The sequence below is a fragment of the Pecten maximus genome, chromosome 2, assembly GCF_902652985.1.
Source record: "Pecten maximus chromosome 2, xPecMax1.1, whole genome shotgun sequence".
NCBI lineage: Eukaryota > Metazoa > Mollusca > Bivalvia > Pectinida > Pectinidae > Pecten > Pecten maximus.
In genome coordinates this window covers 19,278,367-19,300,741 of record NC_047016.1, presented here as the reverse complement: position 1 = coordinate 19,300,741, position 22,375 = coordinate 19,278,367, and the positions used below count along the sequence as shown (strand labels likewise).

Genomic DNA, 22,375 nt, shown 5'->3' with positions numbered 1-22,375 from the left:
ATAATAGACATGGTGACATCAGTATAGATATGTATGGGAAGAAATATGATAATGACAAACTTATTCCAGCTGTTTGGATAATCAAGAAATTGGATGCATTTGACCATAGTTTCCTCCTGTTTTTGTACCCGACATGACTTTTAATGTAGCTATTCTGTATATGTTTTTACGCTTGGGTATATTCTGTATGTCTGCGTTGACGCCTTGGTATATTTGTACTAGTATGTCGATGATTTGATAATGGTCTGGTTCGTTGATACCAGGATGTAGTTTGTACATATCTGATGACGCTTTGGTATATTGAACCCTCATATCCCATTGGCATGCATGTATGTGTTAGATTTTGTTAACTAACCTTGTGTTTGCATCTCCTTTATTCTTTTATTTGCATACTATTGTTTTGTTTTTCTAAATTATATACAGAAAGAACTTTTGAACTTTTATATTTTTTTTCTCTTTCCAATTGCCATGTGCTTAAACATAAACTGTACACGTATCCTAAAAATACAATTAGTTTAATATCATTTTAACCTGCAGTTGATATTTTTTCTATAGTTAGTCTGCATCGATTATCAAAACATACATGCACTTGAATATATATATTTTTTAACAATATATAAGATTCAGCTCACCTTGGATGTAAATAATAAGGCCGGGTTCGTAAGTGTCTTTCAAGTTTATGACAGTATACGCATGCACTATGCTTGATGTGACGGCTGAAATGTAGTTAAAATTCAAATGCTACATTTTATGACTATACTAAAATATTTACCACAAATAACCCAAACACTTAGCGGTGTTGAATATATTTCTACTGTCCTTGATGCCGTTAGGATACCGTATATCACACGTATTCATATACCATGTCATATATACGCATTGCAATCAATAATAAGATACAATTGATCCCGGTAGCCAATCAGATCTGTCCTATTAGAGAAGAAACTGTCCTGCTAATGAGATACGAACGCATATTCATCATATTTATACCGGCACAAGGTAATCTGGGAGTAATACATCTTATGCTGGGGCGCGGAAAGCTTTAAAGTACGAGAATTGTTGTGCCTGTTCATGTGGCGTAAAAGTTAGCCATCATTCTCTGCTTTGTTACACGTAAAATGAAGTATTGTTTTTACTGAACATCAGTATACTTTTACCTGTGGGAGATTATCAACAGATCACGTGCTTTGTGCTCTTCTTGCCCCGTTGCTGTTAACTGACAGAGAGTCGGCGTGTCATTGACGACCCTGGGTGTTGAAATGTGCACCCAAATGACCTGTGCAACACACAAACGATTTATTCTAATGACAGATAATTAGAGATACTAATTAATTGGGTATCATTAATTTTGGGATATTTATAGATGATGTTTACCTCTACAAACTTTCGAAGAAATGATTCTCTGTCCCAGCAATCAACATTTGAATTACTACAAGATTTAATCAACAAACATTGTTTGGGAGACTCTTCTGACGATTGCTGATACCAGGATACCGTTATCATGAATATTTGGACAATTACTGTAACTGTGAGTATAAGTTAACATTGACTAACGTTCTTACCAAATGTGTATCATAATAGTCTTTCTTTTAGAGTCTCTAAAGTATTAAGAAGTAGAATGACCAATTGTATATAAATATAAAAATGTCATGAATCGCTTGGTAATTGAGTGGCTTTAGCCAGTGTAGTTGCACTACGCTCTCGTAAGCTAGATTATTTTGGAATCTCTGCATGTCGCTCTCCATATCTATCTTAACATGGATATAACGCTACAAACAAATAATATAATATACAAATGTTCTACAATATTCTGTGGTAAATTACCGAGTTATATAAATCTTCAAATTCTGAAGGCTTAGTGTCTAACGAATGTCTTCTTCCTTGATAAAGGTAATCCGAACGTCTTATCACAATATGACGAATAATGAGAAAATTAAAGTAAATATGACACACTTTGTACCTTTTCTGGACCTTTTACTGTCATAGCATGGATAGCCACATGTCTATCATATAAATTCATTATTCCTATTTCTGAACGGGGGAAACGATTACCATATATCATAATGTCACAATAGAAGCCACAGAAAAATAGTGTTACGTAACGTCATAATTAAAAGACTGACTATTAACGTTGTTGCGTTTAGTGTAATTTTTAACAACTTGCGTGTTGATCCTGAGTTCCATAAGTGTAGAATCATACGGTAGTTGATTCTGGATGTCCACTTACTCTGTCCTAGATCATGTAATTACCCTTGACTCTGATGACATATTTCCTGACAGCTGTTACCTGCGATGTTTAGACCCTTAAACTCCTTTATAAATGTCTTACACATTATGTCTACGTTTCAGCAGTTAGATACACTAGTTCACTCTCCTTACTTTAGACATAATCAACAACAAAGTCATCCAATCCCTTTATCAAGTTTTTCACTAAAATTGATAGTGTGAGTTGCCAACATTGCAAAGAATACTGCATTGTCTAAATTTCAAGATAAATTAAAACAGCATGTCGGTTATGTATGGAAAAAGAATGCGCTGTGTTACACTATTCAATCTGTTACACACTAATGGTTCGAAATACTCAATGATAATGATTGCTTGTTCTAAAGACTATATCTCGGTATATAATTGTAATTTTAAAAGATATCAGGAGATAACTGGAATTAATCGCGCGTTTATTTATATAGCAATGTACATAGGCGTAATGACTGAACACTTACATATACGTATACGTGACGATATCAACAAAGACGACTTCATAATGATTCATGAGATTTAGGTAAAATAATATCTTTTGACTAAACGTGACAATATGGAATAAAATGATACACGAGGTATATGTAACATAGTACATTTAAATTGAAAACAGCGATGAGAGATATAGAAGGTATTAACTGTTGTATATAGATACGACATTTTCTCTAGTGGTCATACGATACATTCTTTTGTTTGACCTTTTTTAGGTTCAGTTTAACAACAGTTTAGTTGGTTCCATCACTTGATTATCGGTACATGATGATCCCAATCCCATGGACAGATGCCAGCAATGTTGTGACTATATAGCGATAACGTACCACGCGATATATTTATATATCAGTAACAGTCGATACATGTGGATAGCCCGGTAGTGCATAACTCTACAATACGATAGCATAATGTCTTTTCCCGACGTTCCATGATTACTCGATACCGGGCACGCTATGGTACAAAACTAAAACATAAACATGTAAACAAAACCGTAATTATATCCCGACAAAACGAGAACAAAAATTAAACAAAAGCATGGATTTACATTAATGAATGTCATGGAGAAAATGAAAAACAAAATAAAACCATATGTATCGAAAAGACATGCCTTTTTCTGCTTCATTGCCGTCATATCAACCTGTATTGAATCATGAAAAGTTCACAGTTGATTCTACGTCATCATCTATAACCTAATATGATTTTACACTACACGTACACAGTTGATTCTACGTCACTATCTATAACCTAATATGATTTTACACTACACATACACAGTTGATTCTACGTCACTATCTATAACCTAATATGATTTTACACTACGCATACACAGTTGATTCTACGTCACTATCTATAACCTAATATGATTCTACGTCACTATGTATAACCTAATATGATTTTACACTACACGTACACAGTTGATTCTACGTCACTATCTATAACCTAATATGATTTTACACTACACATACACAGTTGATTCTACGTCACTATCTATAACCTAATATGATTTTACACTACACATACACAGTTGATTCTACGTCACTATCTATAACCTAATATGATTTTACACTACACATACACAGTTGATTCTACGTCACTATCTATAACCTAATAGGATTTTACACTACACATAACCGAAGAAGCCAGATATTACTTGGCAATGATTATATTGTTTGACGACAAATGATACCTGCCGATCACATGACAACTACTTTATTATAAGCATACAACATATGATACATGAAGATAAAACGACTTGTCATGACGATAACATTATTATAGATATAACAATATATGATACCTGACGATTGTCCTGACGATAACATTATTATATATATAACAATATATGATACCTGACGATTGTCATGACGATAACATTATTATAGATATAACAATATATGATACCTGACGATTGTCATGACGATTACATTATTATAGATATAACAATATATGACACCTGACGATTGTCATGACGATTACATTATTATAGATATAACAATATATGATACCTGACGATTGTCATGACGATTACATTATTATAGAATTACAACGAATGATACCTGATGATAGCTTAACGACACAAGACATCACCATAAACAATGAAAGATGACTTTAAATGAGGATAACGGAAGTATTATAATATTTAATGCTACACTAAATAGACGAACATTTAATGTTTATAAATTTCATAAATTTAACACGAAGCAATAAATTCATGCTAATATAAAAATGTCCAACAAATGCATACCTTGACACTTACCGGACAGCAAAACTGTAACCATACATCATTATGTAGGGAAGGACCTTAAACACTCAAGTCTATATATTAATGGCCACCATTTGTGCGCGTTCAATGGCGTTTCTATGTTTGTCATACTGTTTATATTCACTTAGCGTATTTAGTGACTAATATAAGGTTAATTTATACATATTTAACACGTTGTTTAATTGAAAGAGACACTTAACAAATGACTTGTATGGCTAACGCTTCATTCGCATGTTTCCCTACTGACCCGCCATGTTGATACTTACCTTTTGATAATTATTAGCATATTAACATCCATCCTATTTATGTTTTTTACAATATTTCTTATATAAATAATTGAAGATTTTCAACTCATAGAATGATAGCCAGAAGCTCAATCGGGTGACGCTACGCAGGTTATGAAAATAAAAAAAAAAACGTATATCAGGTGTGTTGTTTAAATCTATCTTTGTCAGACCTGCCATGCAGTTATACGCCATCAGGTGGGTTAATGAAAGTTAATATAGCAATAGTTTAGGTGATTTGTACACAATATGAATAGTCATCGATGAGATCGATGAAAAAGTTCAAACTCTTAAGGTGTGACTTGTTGTCCTTAAGATAATGCTCACTTCTATATTTATAAAAAGCAATATGATAAAAATCAATTACATGAAAAGTATCCATATATCTTTAAACGATTCATATAATTCGACCAGTTTTGGTGTATTTTCCTTCAAATAAGTAATATTTCACATCATTACATCTATGTACTAATATTTTAAATATATATGAGTGTATCAATGTGTATGCGTTGTAATAATATCTAAATAGTTAATGTTTTTATAAACAATCACATTTAGGAATAAAATACTCTCTGCACGCACGCTTAAGATTATGTTTTTTTCTTGACAACTGATAATATTCATAGATTGGAAGGCTACCAGTATTGTATACATCATTGACCATGATGTTTAACTAGGAATGTGTGGTAATCATGGTATACGATTTAGTGTATTAATATTTTGTGTGTTCGTGCAATACTTTTTACAGTTTATATAATTTCTATGGAGATATTCCCCATTAAAGGTAAAATGAGTGCTTTAGTTACATCTTTGCTGAAATTATTGACATTTTATTAAGCAACCTTCAATTAAGTCTAAGTCAAATGAAAACAGCGAAGGTTACCGACATACTGACAAAACCATGATTCAAACTTGAAATCGATTTAACAAGGCCAGATATAAACAAAATAAAGATTTGCACGGAGTCTCCTGAAAAGTAGAAGACTAATAAGACAAGGTGCTCCGGACTTGTTAACGTCATCTGGTTCATCGATGACACCCACCGAACAAATCTAGAATATCATGACAGTCTATGCATCTCTATTGTTACAAGACATAAATTCCTTTGCCAGTAGTGTTGTGTTAACGGTGATATACATTGTAGAGGTGGTATTGTGGTGGTATTATTGATGTATCTTCGAGCGATGGAGTCGTAGGTTAAGGGATCAATCAAAGTTCAATAACATTTCACAATTTATTCAATTTGCACATGTTAATAAGCTAATGAGCTTATCGATCAATTACATTTAATATTCGTTCTAATGATTAGAGTTGTTACCTTGTGTCAAATGCGTGTCAATGTTGATAGGTTAGAAAATGTCACGCCAGGATAGTATAACACGAGAGTTGGTAGATTTAACAGAACGTTGTGTAAACAAAATGTCACGATAAAAGTCATTTAGCGTTGTTAAAAGTATTTCCTTATGAAAATTAATTAACATCAGTGCTATATCGGTAAATTGTCTCCCGAAGTAAGATGAGACCGTAACCACAATGTATACTTAATTGTTGCGGTCGTCCACTTAAGGAGTGGCCAGTGCTCATCGCTTGTGAAGTATTAATATACTCACGGTCTGGCCATTATTGACATTGTGTACGATATAATAACAATAGTAATGGGAATTATAATATCTTTGCTAGAAGATTATTCAATGTGGTTACGCCCAGTCGTTGGTAAAGAATGTTTTCCTTCATTTCAGACTACGTTTACAAAAACCTTATTATAATCAGTCAATTTTAAAAACCAGATTTCTTGGGTAGGTAAGACCAGGGTACTGTATGTTGAAAAAGACAATTTGCAAGTGTTTGTCTCATGACTTCACCACGAAGTGCTTTGACTTTTTTACTATTCGGTATGATATTTTACTTGTCCGATGAAGATATTCCAGAAGATATCCCTACCCTGTGACCTTTATAAGAACATAATATGTCTTAAATTTGATCTCGATTTACATCGCGTTTGTGGTGTCTAATACCAGAGTAATTTTCTCCTCTGGAACACCAGGCCTGATACTGTTCTCATACTCAAGTGTTCTCCAGTGAGAAGGCACACACATATCTTTGTTGTAACCAATATCTACAATTCACATGTCTGTTTAGTCAGTAACTTACACAGACAAGACCAAGCTGATCAACACTACACATGTTGGGTGGTAATAGTTTTATCCAATCACCAAGAATTTTCTGTATGCAAGACGTCTGGTTTGAACGACACTGCAATCCATTACGCTCATTAGTAGGCACGAAGTCGACAAGTAAAGGGGGAGTCAGCGTATATCTCGTTAGGAGCGGTCGGATAATGTATGATAATTTCATTTAATGACGACTGCTATAATGTCTTAGGGGTTATACATGATTAATTAATAACATTTTAAGTAGGTGATTATCAATTATAATGCAATAATTAAGTAATTGATATAACACATTTTCATGTATAAAATATTTTAGTATGACATTTAGAAATAAATCTTCATATTTACCAAAACTAGCTTATTCAATGTTCTGTGTTTAAATATCAAAATATGATAAATATGTATATATATGTAGTTTATATATCAGATCATCGGTACTTGAAAGCTCTAATTTACACAAATTTGTATTATTTTTACACCTTGCATCTCGTTTTCTCATTTCTCTTAAGTATTCCGTTTAAGGGATATTCCTTTGTTCGGACATCAGAAACATGCATAATTTCTATTAATGAAATTTATGTCCGAACAATGATTATATGATTGTTTGTGCCTATATGTAATGAAATAAGCACCGAAATGTACAGGAAAAGGCAAATCGTATACAAATGTCTTTGCGGTAATTAGTAATACGGGTTGAATTAAGAATTTTCAGGACTTAATACTCGAAGAACTTTGGTTTTTCTTGAGAGTAAAACTGCCGTATTAATGTTAAGATTATAACTTTTACTACTTTAACTACTTGGAAAAGAAGTTAATGTTGACGACCTAAACTGTATTCTAACGAAGGAATGCCTCATTATTAGAAAACAAGAATATGTGTCATTTTGGTTTGATGAAAAGTGGATATGTGATATTTCGATGACTGGAACATATTGTATTTCATCTGACAAACGACCAGTGGAGTGGTTGTTATGAACATGTACATAAGATCTGTACAAGAGATGACAGTCAAATCGGCAGGTTGAATCGCCCATATGTAAATCATCTGTCAGTGTTGGTACAAATTAACAAAATGATAACTCTCCAGAATACCTCATTGGTTATCCATACTTTTAAACGGGTGAAGTATTCTGAAACCATATCATACTGTAATCATACCACTAGAAAATTAACTGTATGTTAACTATACCTAAGCTCTCTGGGTTTTATCAAAATACATTGAAATACATTATATTGCATTCCACAGAACTGAATGTTCACGACATTCATCTGTCTTGATACCCTTCACTTGTGTGTCCATGAACCATCCTTTATCACGAACACTTCGCGCACGGTAGTGCCTATATCTCATGTGCTTATCTCATATTGTTTGCTCGTCACATTCTTGATTTTTTTTCTGACGAATCTAGATGAAAATCATGTGTTTGACCTGCATTTACATTAATCTACATTTTCCATCATTTTTTATATGACGTATATTCTCTTTTTTATATTTCAGAAATAAATTATATTAACAGACAATATTATAATTTACTCTCTATTAAAACAGTTCTCTTTATTCTCTATGCAGCTGAATACTTTGCATGAATGGATGCCTTGTCATTCAGTTTTCTGAATAAAAATAACTGGCGCCGAAATAGGAATACTTCTGAGTCGAGTAATCATATAAATGTCACAAAAGTGATATACATTTTAAAATTATGTACCTCACTTACATATAAGTAATCTGAAGACTTGTTTCGTGATATTACGTCTCCTGTCTGCTGCCTGCTTTAGTCCGTCAACACCACTCACGGAATGTCTTTTACATGTAGTGACACGGTCATGTTGACTCGAGAACCATAAAAACATTTCCGAAAACGTTTTGCTCTAATCAACAACGTGATAAGGAAACAAACATTACGCTATATTAGTACTCCTAGTTCAATCTACACAAAACTAATGTTTAACTGAAATAAGTATAATTCACCATCACTGAGATACAAACTACGTGTATGGCCATGTAAAGTTAATAATATGGTAAATATTGTGATGTAAATGTCGCACAAAATAACGTTAAAATGAATTCACGGGCCTCATTAACTGTTGACTATCAGGATCCCGAGATCCACAACCATTAGAAGACTAGTAAAACACTAAGTCGTTCCAAACGGATTTTAATTCAAATCACATTGAAAGGATTGCAGCTTATGTTATTTCTCTAAAACAAGAAAAAAAGTTTCTTTTTATTTGAAATTGACCGAACCGGTCTCATAGATCATTTTAAGTTTGCAATGATAAATTGCCCGAAATATTAATATATCGACTGTTTGTTTTATATAGAGGTCTGTATGAATCATCTCCACGAATATCACACAAATTATTATAAACAACATCATAATACCGTCATTTGTTATAGCCGCCATTGTTATTTATCACAGTATGACAGCCATATGGTGCCTTCAATTGTTTTTTCTTCTTTTTATTATAATTATGTTTTTTTTATTTTTACATTCCGAGTTCATGTCTATTTGTCTACAGAATGACTAGCAATAAATTCTTATAATTATAATTTCGAGTATTATTTGGGAGTTTTAGGAAATACATATGACATTTACTATCTATGTTAATTAGGATAGACGGCTTTATTATGATATGTTTATTTCATTTGTAAAGTGGTCCCCTCAGGTAAATATACATGGTCACACTCAATGTTCATCCAATCTAATCGCTCTGGAAACAAACAGCACTAGTTAGATGCCATGATTAAATGCTTCCCAACCGGCAACATTTCCACTGCTTATCTTACTTAAATACTTAAAACGGCACCTAGAGTAAACACATTCCTTTATTCAACACTAACAAATGAAGACACAAACTATGTACTGTGCCTTTTTTTTGTTATAGCTTTTATAGTCTGAAAATAACATTTTTGACGGTGGTATTAGTGTTAAAGTATGTAATTTTTGGTATAATTTTTCATTATGGAAATAAATAACATTTTCAACCTACCTGGGTATTCATCAGACGATTTAAACCTTATTTATTAAAGAAATAAACGATTTTGTTTATAAATAGCATTATCTTTTATAACGATAAAAAATTTCAGTTTAAAGTGGGAGAACGAAGTCAAGGCTTTTGTGACATCGGAATTAATAGTAACTATTATGTGCTTCTTTCACACTAAACTCTTACTTCCGAGTCATCAGTTTAGTTTGTGGAAATAGTAAAATATGTTAGATGGTTATTAGTCATCGTTTCCTATTTCATCGTTGCGTAGCAACAAAATGAATTACCTGTTATACATGACATTAAAACAGAATTATATATCAATAGGATGCAATATTTTTTCTAATTTATAATAACCTTTTTGGTTTTTTTCTTTTAGTTGTTATTACACATCACTCCCTGCTACTTTCAACAAAATTCGGCATGGTGGAGTGGCCAGGCATCGCCCTCGGCTAGCCAAAACAGCCGCTCAGGGACGTCAGGTAATAACCCGGGCGGTCAAGCTGTAAATCCGGCATGGAACCAAGCTCCAAAGTCCTGGCCAAACACTGAACCATCGGGTTGGTCAGCATCAAATAAACGGCACGTGACTACCAAACCCAGAAATACTAACGTCCCTAAAAGACGAAGAAACCCTACTTCTGGACAAGGACGTCCAGCTGGAAACAATGGTAATCGTAATCATAATTGGAAACCAAGCGTTTTCCCATATTCAAACGCGAAAAAGCCTCCCGCGCCACCACAATGGTCTGTAAAATCGGGCTCATCGACATGGAGAGCTCCGGGAATGAACTCACCTCCAAAACGTAAAACGACGAATGCTTGGGGCCGAAACAGAACACCAAATGTAAACAAAGGCCAAAAACCCTACGATTTAGTAAAAGGTTGGACGTCCACTGGAGCACAAACATTGTGGACAGATCAGGGTAACAACAAAAACGCTCCACCAACAACAACACAGCCGAAGAGACCAGAACGGCACCAATTGCCATCATGGATGCAAAAACGTCCTGCAAACAATCGACAAAATACAGGCAAAGTTTACCATTCAAACGGCCCTAGAGGACCATCTTATCAACGTCCCAGTCCAGGATATACGCCTAAACCATACCAACAGACTGGATACACACCTAAGCCTTTCCCACGGGCTGGATATACTCCTAAGCCGTACCCATATCCTGAGCATACCCCTAAGTCGCATATTCGTAAACCTGGAAATCAGGAGATACGACCGCCGCGTAACCCTACAAATTACCGTCCGTCCGTACGGAAACCTAAATACCACAGAGAACTTCCGAAAGGTACACGGGCTCAATCAAATCGTAGGCATGAAGAAAGACCTCGATTTACAGTTCCCCCGAGATCACGGTTCGATACTCTGAATCCTTTGCCACGCGACCCAGTGACAGATAACCATCGACCGACCAGACCCAGAGCACGCACACCTGCCTGGTCGGAGCCACCATCTCCTCCAATGCCTGCTCGCGCTGGACGCTTTGAAGCAAGTCCGGGTCAAAGTTTCCATCGCACAGAACAAAAACGCGTTGACTTCAATCACAATGATCCACCAAAGAGGGAAACAGCCCCGAAAAGAGAACCTAGACGTAGAAAAGTAAATTCTCGACATGAGGTTCGACAGAGCAATACCGTTCAACCCCAGGAATCTAGGCGAGTACAATCCAATTCGAGAATTGAATCTACACCTAAAGATTCTTTTAAAGGCAAGGAAGCTAGTCGCAACAATGCTGTTTTCCCTAAAGAACAACCAGTATATACTGATCCTGTGTTACCATCTCGTAATCGTGTCGATACACAAAACGAACCAATACCATCTATAGAACCCAACCGTATCACTAACACCCCGAAAATGAATTCAGACCACCACACTAGTATGCCACACGCATCCTCACATAAAGACCCAATACCCAGCGATACATTTTCTCACGCAGATACTAAAGGAAGCAACACAATAACAAAGACTGAAACTAATCAGGTTAGTGAAGTAACGAATACTGAACCAACTCACAGCACTGTACCTGTACCAACAGAATCTATTCGGATTGATTCTAACACTAAAGAAAAACCAAAAAGCAAAAGAGGGAAAACAAGAAGGAAAGAAAAGCCAAAACCAACTTTACAGACTAAAGTAGAAACATCACAGACCACCATGGAACCAGGGCATGTTAATGATCTTTCAGACAAAACTAATACTCCAGTTCCTCAAGAATCTGTTCAGCTAGCAGTTGAGGTCAAGCCGATAAAACCTACAAAAGCTGTAGAACAGCAGTATCAGAGAGATCCTATTACAGAGAAAATTATAGCTGAACTAAAAAGGAAACTCAAAATCCTGTCTGCGCCAAAATCTGAAATAGACAAATCTGCTGGAAATGATAGTGTGTCTGTTTTGGAGGTACTGCAGCAAACACAGTTAGCATCTGCTGACACACCACCATCCGTGTTACCCAAAACACAGGACAAATCGAACTCTCGGCCAAGCGATTTACATCACTCATCGGCTGGTTCACCACACAACACACAACGTAAAGAAAAAACAGTTCACCAGGATAACGGACCAAATCAGGACATCACTGAAATACGACATTCCAGTACAGACAGACACCATTCAGAGTTCACACGTAATACCGATATTCATCATGAAGAGATAGCAGAGCCGAGACGAACGAAATCACGAATTCCTGGTACCTTAGACGCTTCGTTACCACATTCAAACTCTCATCCAAACGAACGAATCGATGCACATACAGCAGACCATCATGCTAATGTAGAACCAATTAAAGCAGACATTCATGAAATAGCTTATTATGAAGGTGTGACAGAGGTTCGACCAAAGTCAACTTCGCATCCAGATGCCGTAAGACACGATCCGCGTACAGCACGTCGAGAGGGCCGGCATCACAGGCGCAGAGGAAATTCAAAAAGGCGTAGAGTTTTGTCAAATGAACACACTGTTGAACCAACAATAGAGTTTGTTGGGGATCCGTATGTAGACACTCATAAATCAACACGTACAGGTAGAAAAGGACCCCTTCCCGATCCGAGACCGGCACAAATTCCTCCTCGGAAAAATAGAAAACGGACAGATGATACCGGAGAACTAATATCTGTGTACAATAGTAAGACAGATACTTTTATTGAGCCTCCACCCAACTTCACACCTCGTCCAAAGAGTGAGGCAGATATATGGGGCAAGAGTCAACCAACTCAACCAGCCCGACCTGGTCCATCGGCGCACGAGCTGCCAGCGGATCACTGGGGACCAAACTCCCACGCACCAGATCCACACATGGGCCCTCCGAGTCCTTATATGCCCGCTCCAGACCCCTATGCTTCTCCATCTGATCCGCATGCACAGCCACAACCTGCCTATCATGATGACGGTTGGCCAGGGCATCAACCAGGATACCAACCTAGAACCGCAGATGCATATAGAAATCAACACGCTTCAGTCAATAATGATGCACATATGGCAGGCCAACCAGGCTATCCCCCCGAACCATATCACGGTCACCCGCCAGAACCCCGTCCGTATGAATACCAAGGAGGCCCACAAGCACCATACCCACCAGACACTTATCAACCACCCGGTCCACCAGAACCATATCATCCAGCCGGCCCTCAAAACCCATACCCTGCAGTTAGCCAACCAGGGGCATATTATCCAGATCCACACCAGCCACCCCCATATCCGGATGTGCCCCCAGCTGGCCCCTACGGTCCTCCTCCAACTGTAAATTCCGGACAGATATATCATACTCCTGCCACCATTCCTACCACCACTGATGACGATCCACCGGTGCCGACGATAAGAAACTCGTGGTTCCCCACACCACAACCACCAGCCGCTCAGCATCCCCCGACTTACCATACAACACCGTCACCTTTGACCAATTTCAACCCTTACCCTGGACCACCTTATGCTCCACCTCCACCAGAAACGAGACCTCCGCCGTTCTATGATGCCCCACAGTTTGTAAGTATTTGTGAAAATACGGAAAGAAATTTGAAAACAATGTGAAAAAAGAAACACATTTAAAGTAATATTGATGAAATAATGACAGTAGAAAAATAATATGAACCATTACAAAAGATGTTGAAACTATGATTGAACAAACATATAATCTTGACTTTATTATTGCAGGACCAGTATACGATCAGATATCCGGACGGATCAGCCTCCAAAGAGGAGTACACTGAAGTGACTAGCGCTGTACAGAGGATAGTCAACTACGTATATGATAATGCAATGAGGGTCTATAAGATCGCCGACTACTTCGTTATGGACAGAAATACTGTAAGTGTCAACATTCACTTACCCTATCCGGTGTGTTTTTTGAAAGTTAGTGATCTCGCCTTCATCTGCTTCCATGTCTTGTCTACTTTATCTAGAATTAAACATATTGTTTTTGCTCTATTCACAGGACAGCTTCGCAATACGTATAGCCAAAGACATGTGTTACGTCGGCACTCTGGACTCGGCGATACTAGATTCCTTTACGGAATACACATTGAAAACTCGGAATGCGACGGTAAACAGTTCTACAAGATATTTATTGAAACAAATAGCTTAAATACACAGTATCTATAAATAACTCTTCAAATGTGAATTTGATACTACAGAAAATAAATGTTACGTTATCACTTATATACCGTATTAGCTTCGATGTTACAATATATGATATATTTTACTAATATGTTTATCAAGTAAATCGACTTCTAAGATGTTTTATTTATCATCACAGGAACCCGTAATCTACAGCAACGAGCGGTTGTTCTTCTTCAAGGAAATAGAACAAGTGTTCGTTAATGACGTCAACGCCACGCGGGGCGGCTATATTGCAGGCTCGTGCGGCGACGCGTTCATCTTCCGAGTTCGGATGGTTAAACCAAGAAGTAGGTAGCGCTGATAATACATCATTTCCAACTGTAACCGCATTTCTTATTTCCTTTAGTTGTGATCACTTTTAGATTGTTGTAACGTTAGGATTTGTCAAACGAAATTTTTGAACGTTTTTGGCGCACCAATCGTATAAGTTATGTTAGTGTTCTTACAATGTGATAAATACAGCGTACCCATTCACAACTTTCATAGACCTTATGATAAGTAAGGAGCGTATTTATTTTCGGTAAGTGTTGAAATTCATTATCATTATGATACAAAACAATTCGTCGACTTAGCAACTTCTATTACATGATTATGCATGTGCTCTTCAAGTTCCGTACACGTCTATACCGGATCATAGTGTGACTATATTACGGGAACGTATTACAGAAGGTGTTAGCAGATATCCATACGATTACCCTCTCTTTTCACAGTGATACATATGAATGATGGTTCCATACTGCCGGGAAGTACCTGTCCTTACGGTGCGCCGCTAAAGGAACCACGTGGTGCGGTCACTTCCTGCAAGGCAGGGTACTGTCAGTCACGTGAACACGCGTGTAACCCTACTTACCACATATGTTGTCCAAAGAGTGAGTACATCTTTGTTGTACATAATGTATCATTAAACTGAGTATAAACATATTTGTATCATGGTGGTAGACTTGCTGTAAAAGTCATGGTGTTAGTTTTGCTGTAAAAATCATGGTGTTAGACTTGTTGTATAATTCAGTGTAAGACTTGCTGTAAAAGTCATGGTGGTAGACTTGTTGTATAAGTCATGGTGGTAGACTTGTTGTATAAGTCATGGTGTTAGACTTGTTGTATAAGTCATGGTGGTAGACTTGTTGTACAAGTCATGGTGTTAGTTTTGCTGTAAAAGTCATGGTGGTAGACTTGTTGTATAAGTCAGTGTAAGACTTGTTGTATAAGTCATGGTGGTAGACTTGTTTATAAGTCATGGTGGTAGACTTGTTGTATAAGTCATGGTGGTAGACTTGTTGTATAAGTCATGGTGTTAGACTTGTTGTATAAGTCATGGTGGTAGACTTGTTGTATAAGTCATGGTGGTAGACTTGTTGTATAAGCCATGGTGGTAGACTTGTTGTATAAGTCATGGTGGTAGACTTGTTGTATAAGTCATGGTGGTAGACTTGTTGTATAAGCCATGGTGGTAGACTTGTTGTACAAGTCATGGTGTTAGTTTTGCTGTAAAAGTCATGGTGTTAGACTTTGTGTATAAGTCATGGTGGTAGACTTGTTGTAAAAATCATGGTGTTAGACTTGTTGTATACGTCATGGTGGTAGATTTTGTGTATAAGTCATGGTGGTAGACTTGTTGTATAAGTCATGGTGGTAGACTTGTTGTATAAGTCATGGTGGTAGACTTGTTGTATAAGTCATGGTGGTAGACTTGTTGTATAAGTCATGGTGGTAGACTTGTTGTATAAGCCATGGTGGTAGACTTGTTGTACAAGTCATGGTGTTAGTTTTGCTGTAAAAGTCATGGTGTTAGACTTGTTGTATAAGTCATGGTGTTAGACTTGTTGTATAAGTCATGGTGGTAGACTTGTTGTATAAGTCATGGTGGTAGACTTGTTGTATAAGTCATGGTGGTAGACTTGTTGTATACGTCATAATGTTAGACTTGTTGTATAAGTCATGGTGGTAGACTTGTTGTATAAGTCATGGTGGTAGACTTGTTGTATAAGTCATGGTGTTAGACTTGTTGTATAAGTCATGGTGGTAGACTTGTTGTATAAGTCATGGTGGTAGACTTGTTGTATAAGTCATGGTGGTAGACTTGTTGTATAAGTCATGGTGGTAGACTTGTTGTATAAGTCATGGTGGTAGACTTGTTGTATAAGTCATGGTGGTAGACTTGTTGTATAAGTCATGGTGTTAGACTTTGTGTATAAGTCATGGTGGTAGACTTGTTGTATAAGCCATGGTGGTAGACTTGTTGTACAAGTCATGGTGTTAGTTTTGCTGTAAAAGTCATGGTGGTAGACTTGTTGTATAAGTCATGGTGTAAGACTTGTTGTATAAGTCATGGTGGTAGACTTGTTGTATAAGTCATGGTGGTAGACTTGTTGTATAAGTCATGGTGGTAGACTTGTTGTATAAGTCATGGTGGTAGACTTGTTGTATAAGTCATGGTGGTAGACTTGTTGTATAAGTCATGGTGGTAGACTTGCTGTATAAGTCATGGTGTTAGACTTGTTGTATAAGTCATGGTGTTAGACTTGTTGTATAAGTCATGGTGTTAGACTTGTTGTATAAGCCATGGTGGTAGACTTGTTGTAAAAGTCATGGTGGTAGACTTGTTGTATAAGTCATGGTGGTAGACTTGTTGTATAAGCCATGGTGGTAGACTTGTTGTAAAAGTCATGGTGGTAGACTTGTTGTATAAGTCATGGTGGTAGACTTGCTGTATAAGTCATGGTATTAGACTTGTTGTATAAGCCATGGTGGTAGACTTGTGATATAATTCATGGTGGAAGACTTGTTGTATAAGTAATTGTGGTAGACCAAAAATACAATTGTATTGGTCGTTGGGCTTGCTGGATAAAGTAATATTAGTATCATTGAGTTTTATATGGATAGGCTACCAAAACCAGGACACAGTCATTAGTTCCTTCATTACTAAGATTTCCTCGTATACAAGCAATAAAACATTAATATTTTTTCTGTTGCAGTGCCAGCATCTACCAGATGTATGAGTCTGTCGATAGGCAAGTTCTGTGTAACCTACTCTGCAAACAACGTGATTATTAACTAGGAGTTCCGACATGTTTCGTCTTGTCCACTGGTGGCGTTGATGTCTCCTCGCCATGTAGTATTAAACCAACCGCAGTTTCTCAACCTCTTCATACATACTTCCATGAGAATCGACGACAAATGGTTGTGCGACAGCAGGTTCGGGTCGTGACACTAGGAATTGTGTACCGACGGAAGAACAAAAGACGTCGAGTCTGGCTTGTGAGTGTGGATTTCTGCATTGATTATTTAATTAATGCAATTAGTTTTAAGTCTTTAAGAAGGAACCCTATTTTGTGCATAGTGTTAGGCGCTATACACTCTGAGAACAAAACGCAGTTATTGACAATCCTTACACGTTACTGTAATGTTAATTGACAATAACATTTTATTTAAACCCGTAAGTATGGGTTGGTGATTTTCTATCGCGATGATTTGGCGACACGCCACTAAAGATGATATAGGGTAAAATGGAGAGTATAGTAAGCCAAAGCGTAAGTCACTTAAATGAATTGTTTGAGAAGTTTTATACGTTTGTTGGGTCACCTATGGAGACAGACATTCAACAAAGATAACAATTTAATTCCTGTTAAATGGTGCTACACTCTCAGCAAAACAGAGTTGGAGATATTGGTTTATTAGTTGTTTTAATGGACACTTTCAAAGTGCATTAATTTACGCGAATATACCCCGACACCATTTCCTACAGACTATCAGTAAGATGACCTTCCTTACTGAACAACAGGTCTAGTGAGACGTCAAACACATGACCCGTCACAATGTAATTTATACTGGGGAAATTAGCAAGTTTTGTATCAACTGCGTAACAATACTGGTTAGTTTCGAAGAAGAAAAAAGAAATATAACATTATAGTTTATAGTCGTGCATTGCGGATTTGCGTAGTGGTAGTTTACGGATGTGTTCACACGGTACCTCTCTATATTAAATGAATACTCATACCGTCACAATGCCTTGTTGCTGCAGAGGTAACGTGAATGATGAACATGTTTAGTTTTTACTTGGTAGTACTGGACTAGGAGTATTGATGTGAAACAAACAATAAACAACTAAGAAATACAATTAGTTGATATCATTCATTCATAAGAATATATTTATGGTGTTACTGAGAATCTGTGATAGGTCAGATGATTGTTAATACACGGAAATAAGATAAAGGTCAATCCCCGTTTATACGAGGAGTGTCTCATCGTAACGTCAGTGTATTAGTGACAGCTGTCTACTGCTCGAGTCCATATAGCAGGACATTTTGATATTTAATGACGTTGGCAGAGGAGATATATGCAACTAAATATATCTTTGATCAAGCCTGGAGCTGACACTACCTCAATATCAAGATAAGATGCCATTCTTATTTATGTTAATAAATCGTCGATGCTTTATATATCCCTGTTTCAATAAATACTAGTTGGCGAAGATTAAGGCAAAGATTTATTATCGTCCTGATAATATCATTATATTTCCTTGTGTAATATGAACACGTGTAGATATTCGGCAACATGTTTAAAGGTTCCCTTGTCACTCCTCTGTTCTCATTTTAGGAAGTTGACATTACAACGATCAGACCTAATTTGAAAAGCTTGGCAAAAGACGCTTACACCCCCGGAACATCTGGTCATATTCATTCGTCTTCGTATGTTTCTGTTTACCCATTTTTCATGCATTTGAGTTAGAAGTGCGGGTTTGTTTTCATGTGATTATTTGTCGGCATGTGGTTATTTCCTTTCTTCCTTCTTTACATACGGACATGGGTATATGTGATGTACCAGCGAGGACGACATAAAAACAAGGAAGAGATGAAGATCTGCCACCAAACCTGCATATGACGTAAATTATTTGTATGTGATGCTGTACCTGTAACAATGTCTGTAAGGGCCTGCCGCCTTACAGAATCTCCAACAGACGGCTGACAGTCATATGTAATTAGTTATCAATCAATTCTTCTGTCTGTGTAGACATGGCGGAGAATATTTAAACAGTAGTGTTCTCGTCATAACTAAAGGCATTCACACATCAAAGCTTATAGGTATTGTGCAAGATGACATTTTTATTATTTTGGCCAAAAAAATACATTGTTTTTATTTTATTCTACCATCAATCATAGGCGAATACATATATCAGTTATCATCAGTATCATTACTTAGTAGACATATATGTCTTCCTGATCATACAAATATATTCTTAACGAACGAATGCGAGCGACCATTAAAAAGGGAGATATAAATGTCTTTACTACGTGTTATTCAGACTTTTCCTCTCACAAGTAGTGCAAGAATGCTCTCGTCATACAGCAACGAAATGCTGCCTTTGTACCATTAACATATAGGAAATATCATAAACTATTCAATTAGGTATACCAGCCAGGTAAATACAAAAGAAATAGATAATTAAATGAGTAAATAAAATTCACGTTTTGATGAATACGTCTTGGATACACAAATCACACGAACTTAAACCAAACATCCAAAGTTTGTCTGCACACACTGTCCGCGGAGTGACACGAATTCATTCCAACAATAACAGTAACAGGAGAAAATGTCTTTCTGTTTACATTGTCGAATTGTTCCAGTTTAACTTCCCATTCGTCATACATTTTAACAGCGACCACAGAAGTGTTGAGGAATACAAGTTCATTTTCGGTACTATTTAATTCAAAATTGGATTGAACTTTAACCGTCGCCCACATCTCAAGAGCTGTTGGCAAACAATTTCTAGTCTTTTTCAACTTATTGATATCGCCAGTATGGTTAATCATGACGGTTCCTTCAAATTCCTTGTGTAAAAGATACACATACTAGTGCGTCTATTTCATGTCTGAAACCAACGTGATATCGGGTAGGTACATATAATATAAATAACAGAAAGCGAACATGCAATCACACAACAGTATACTAGATATCGAAATCTACATAAAATAGAATGGTTAATGATCTGAAATAATTTAGATATGGTAGTAAATATTTCAAAATTTCACATTATGAAATATAAACAAAACATGGCACGTCACAATAAATATCGAATTACAATATGATGTAACTGTCTAAAAGCTTAACGATTTACGAGTATGTTTCATAGTGTTGTGAACGTTAGATCAATGGGAATATGACGGTAATCCCAAGTTAATTTAAGCATTGATGTAATTTTTTTAAAGTTTCATCGGGGTATGAAACAAATTTTGTTTGCAAACTATATGAATCCGCGTAGCGGATTCTTACAGAAGTTTGCCAACAAAATTTGTTTCATACCCCTATGAAACTAAAAAATAATTGACATCAACGCTTATAATTAATTTTTGAAAATGATTTTCTAATTTAAAACATGTTTTATGTACAATTTTACTGGTTTTAAATGGGATTATTTTTCTCAAATCAATACGTAACGTCAATTGTCGTATTGTGACGTCACATTTTTCGCGCCATTCTCGGAATTTCTTTCATAGAAGAATGAAAAGAATTTTTCGACCAATCACATTTGAGTATTTACCATGAAAACAAAGAAAAATTAATTATATGTATATGCTTAGAATAAGTACGACATGTTTCCAAACTAGACGATCTTATCTCTAGGTATTCTCTGATCTGGATAACACCTAGCAGATTTTTTCTAACTTTTTAAAATAAGAATTGAATTATTAGATAATATGGCTGAACTTTAAATGCCACCTTAGCAACTTTTTCAAGAACTCTTATATGACCCGTAGAACTATTGATTTACGGCGCTCAACGGTGCAGTTTATAATGTAGTCGAGATACGATTTCTCGTTCTAGAGATCATATCAAAGGTCATCGCCTTGTATGTGATTGGCATTTGATATTGTGAAGAATGAAATAACAATAATATATAGCAACTATTTTATTTTAACATCAGACAATACTATGCCAAGTAACCACACAATAAAGGTAGGTATGAACATAGCTCAGTTCCGTGATAACACAATGGGAGTAACTATACCGCCAAAACGTAATACAATGTAATACTCACGCTACACATGAATATCACGCTATGCTACCGTAATGTAATACAATGTAACATTCATGTAACTATAACGCTAGGCTACCATAACGTAATACAATGTAACATTCATGTAACTATAACGCTAGGCTACCGTAATGTAAAACAATGTAACATTCATGTAACTATAACGCTAGGCTACCATAACGTAATACAATGTAACATTCATGTAACTATAACGCTAGGCTACCGTAATGTAAAACAATGTAACATTCATGTAACTATAACGCTAGGCTACCGTAATGTAAAACAATGTAACATTCATGTAACTATAACGCTAGGCTACCGTAATGTAAAACAATGTAACATTCATGTAACTATAACGCTAGGCTACCGTAATGTAATACAATGTAACATTCATGTAACTATAACGCTAGGCTACCATAACGTAATACAATGTAACATTCATGTAACTATAACGCTAGGCTACCGTAATGTAAAACAATGTAACATTCATGTAACTATAACGCTAGGCTACCATAACGTAATACAATGTAACATTCATGTAACTATAACGCTAGGCTACCGTAATGTAAAACAATGTAACATTCATGTAACTATAACGCTAGGCTACCGTAATGTAAAACAATGTAACATTCATGTAACTATAACGCTAGGCTACCGTAATGTAAAACAATGTAACATTCATGTAACTATAACGCTAGGCTACCGTAATGTAAAACAATGTAACATTCATGTAACTATAACGCTAGGCTACCGTAATGTAATACA

The 22,375-nt window shown here is 36.2% G+C and overlaps 1 protein-coding gene across 1 annotated transcript; it reads left to right on the top strand.

Moving 5' to 3' along the window:
• The first annotated feature begins 1,190 nt into the window (after positions 1–1,190).
• LOC117321066 (proteoglycan 4-like) lies at positions 1,191–18,691 on the top strand. Its single transcript, XM_033875550.1, has 7 exons — positions 1,191–1,528; positions 10,333–13,944; positions 14,113–14,265; positions 14,393–14,500; positions 14,714–14,864; positions 15,288–15,446; positions 17,553–18,691. Exons 1-7 carry the CDS (start codon positions 1,502–1,504, stop codon positions 17,633–17,635), a joined length of 4,293 nt encoding a protein of 1,430 aa, XP_033731441.1. The 5' UTR covers positions 1,191–1,501; the 3' UTR covers positions 17,636–18,691.
• Positions 18,692–22,375: the final 3,684 nt, after the last annotated feature.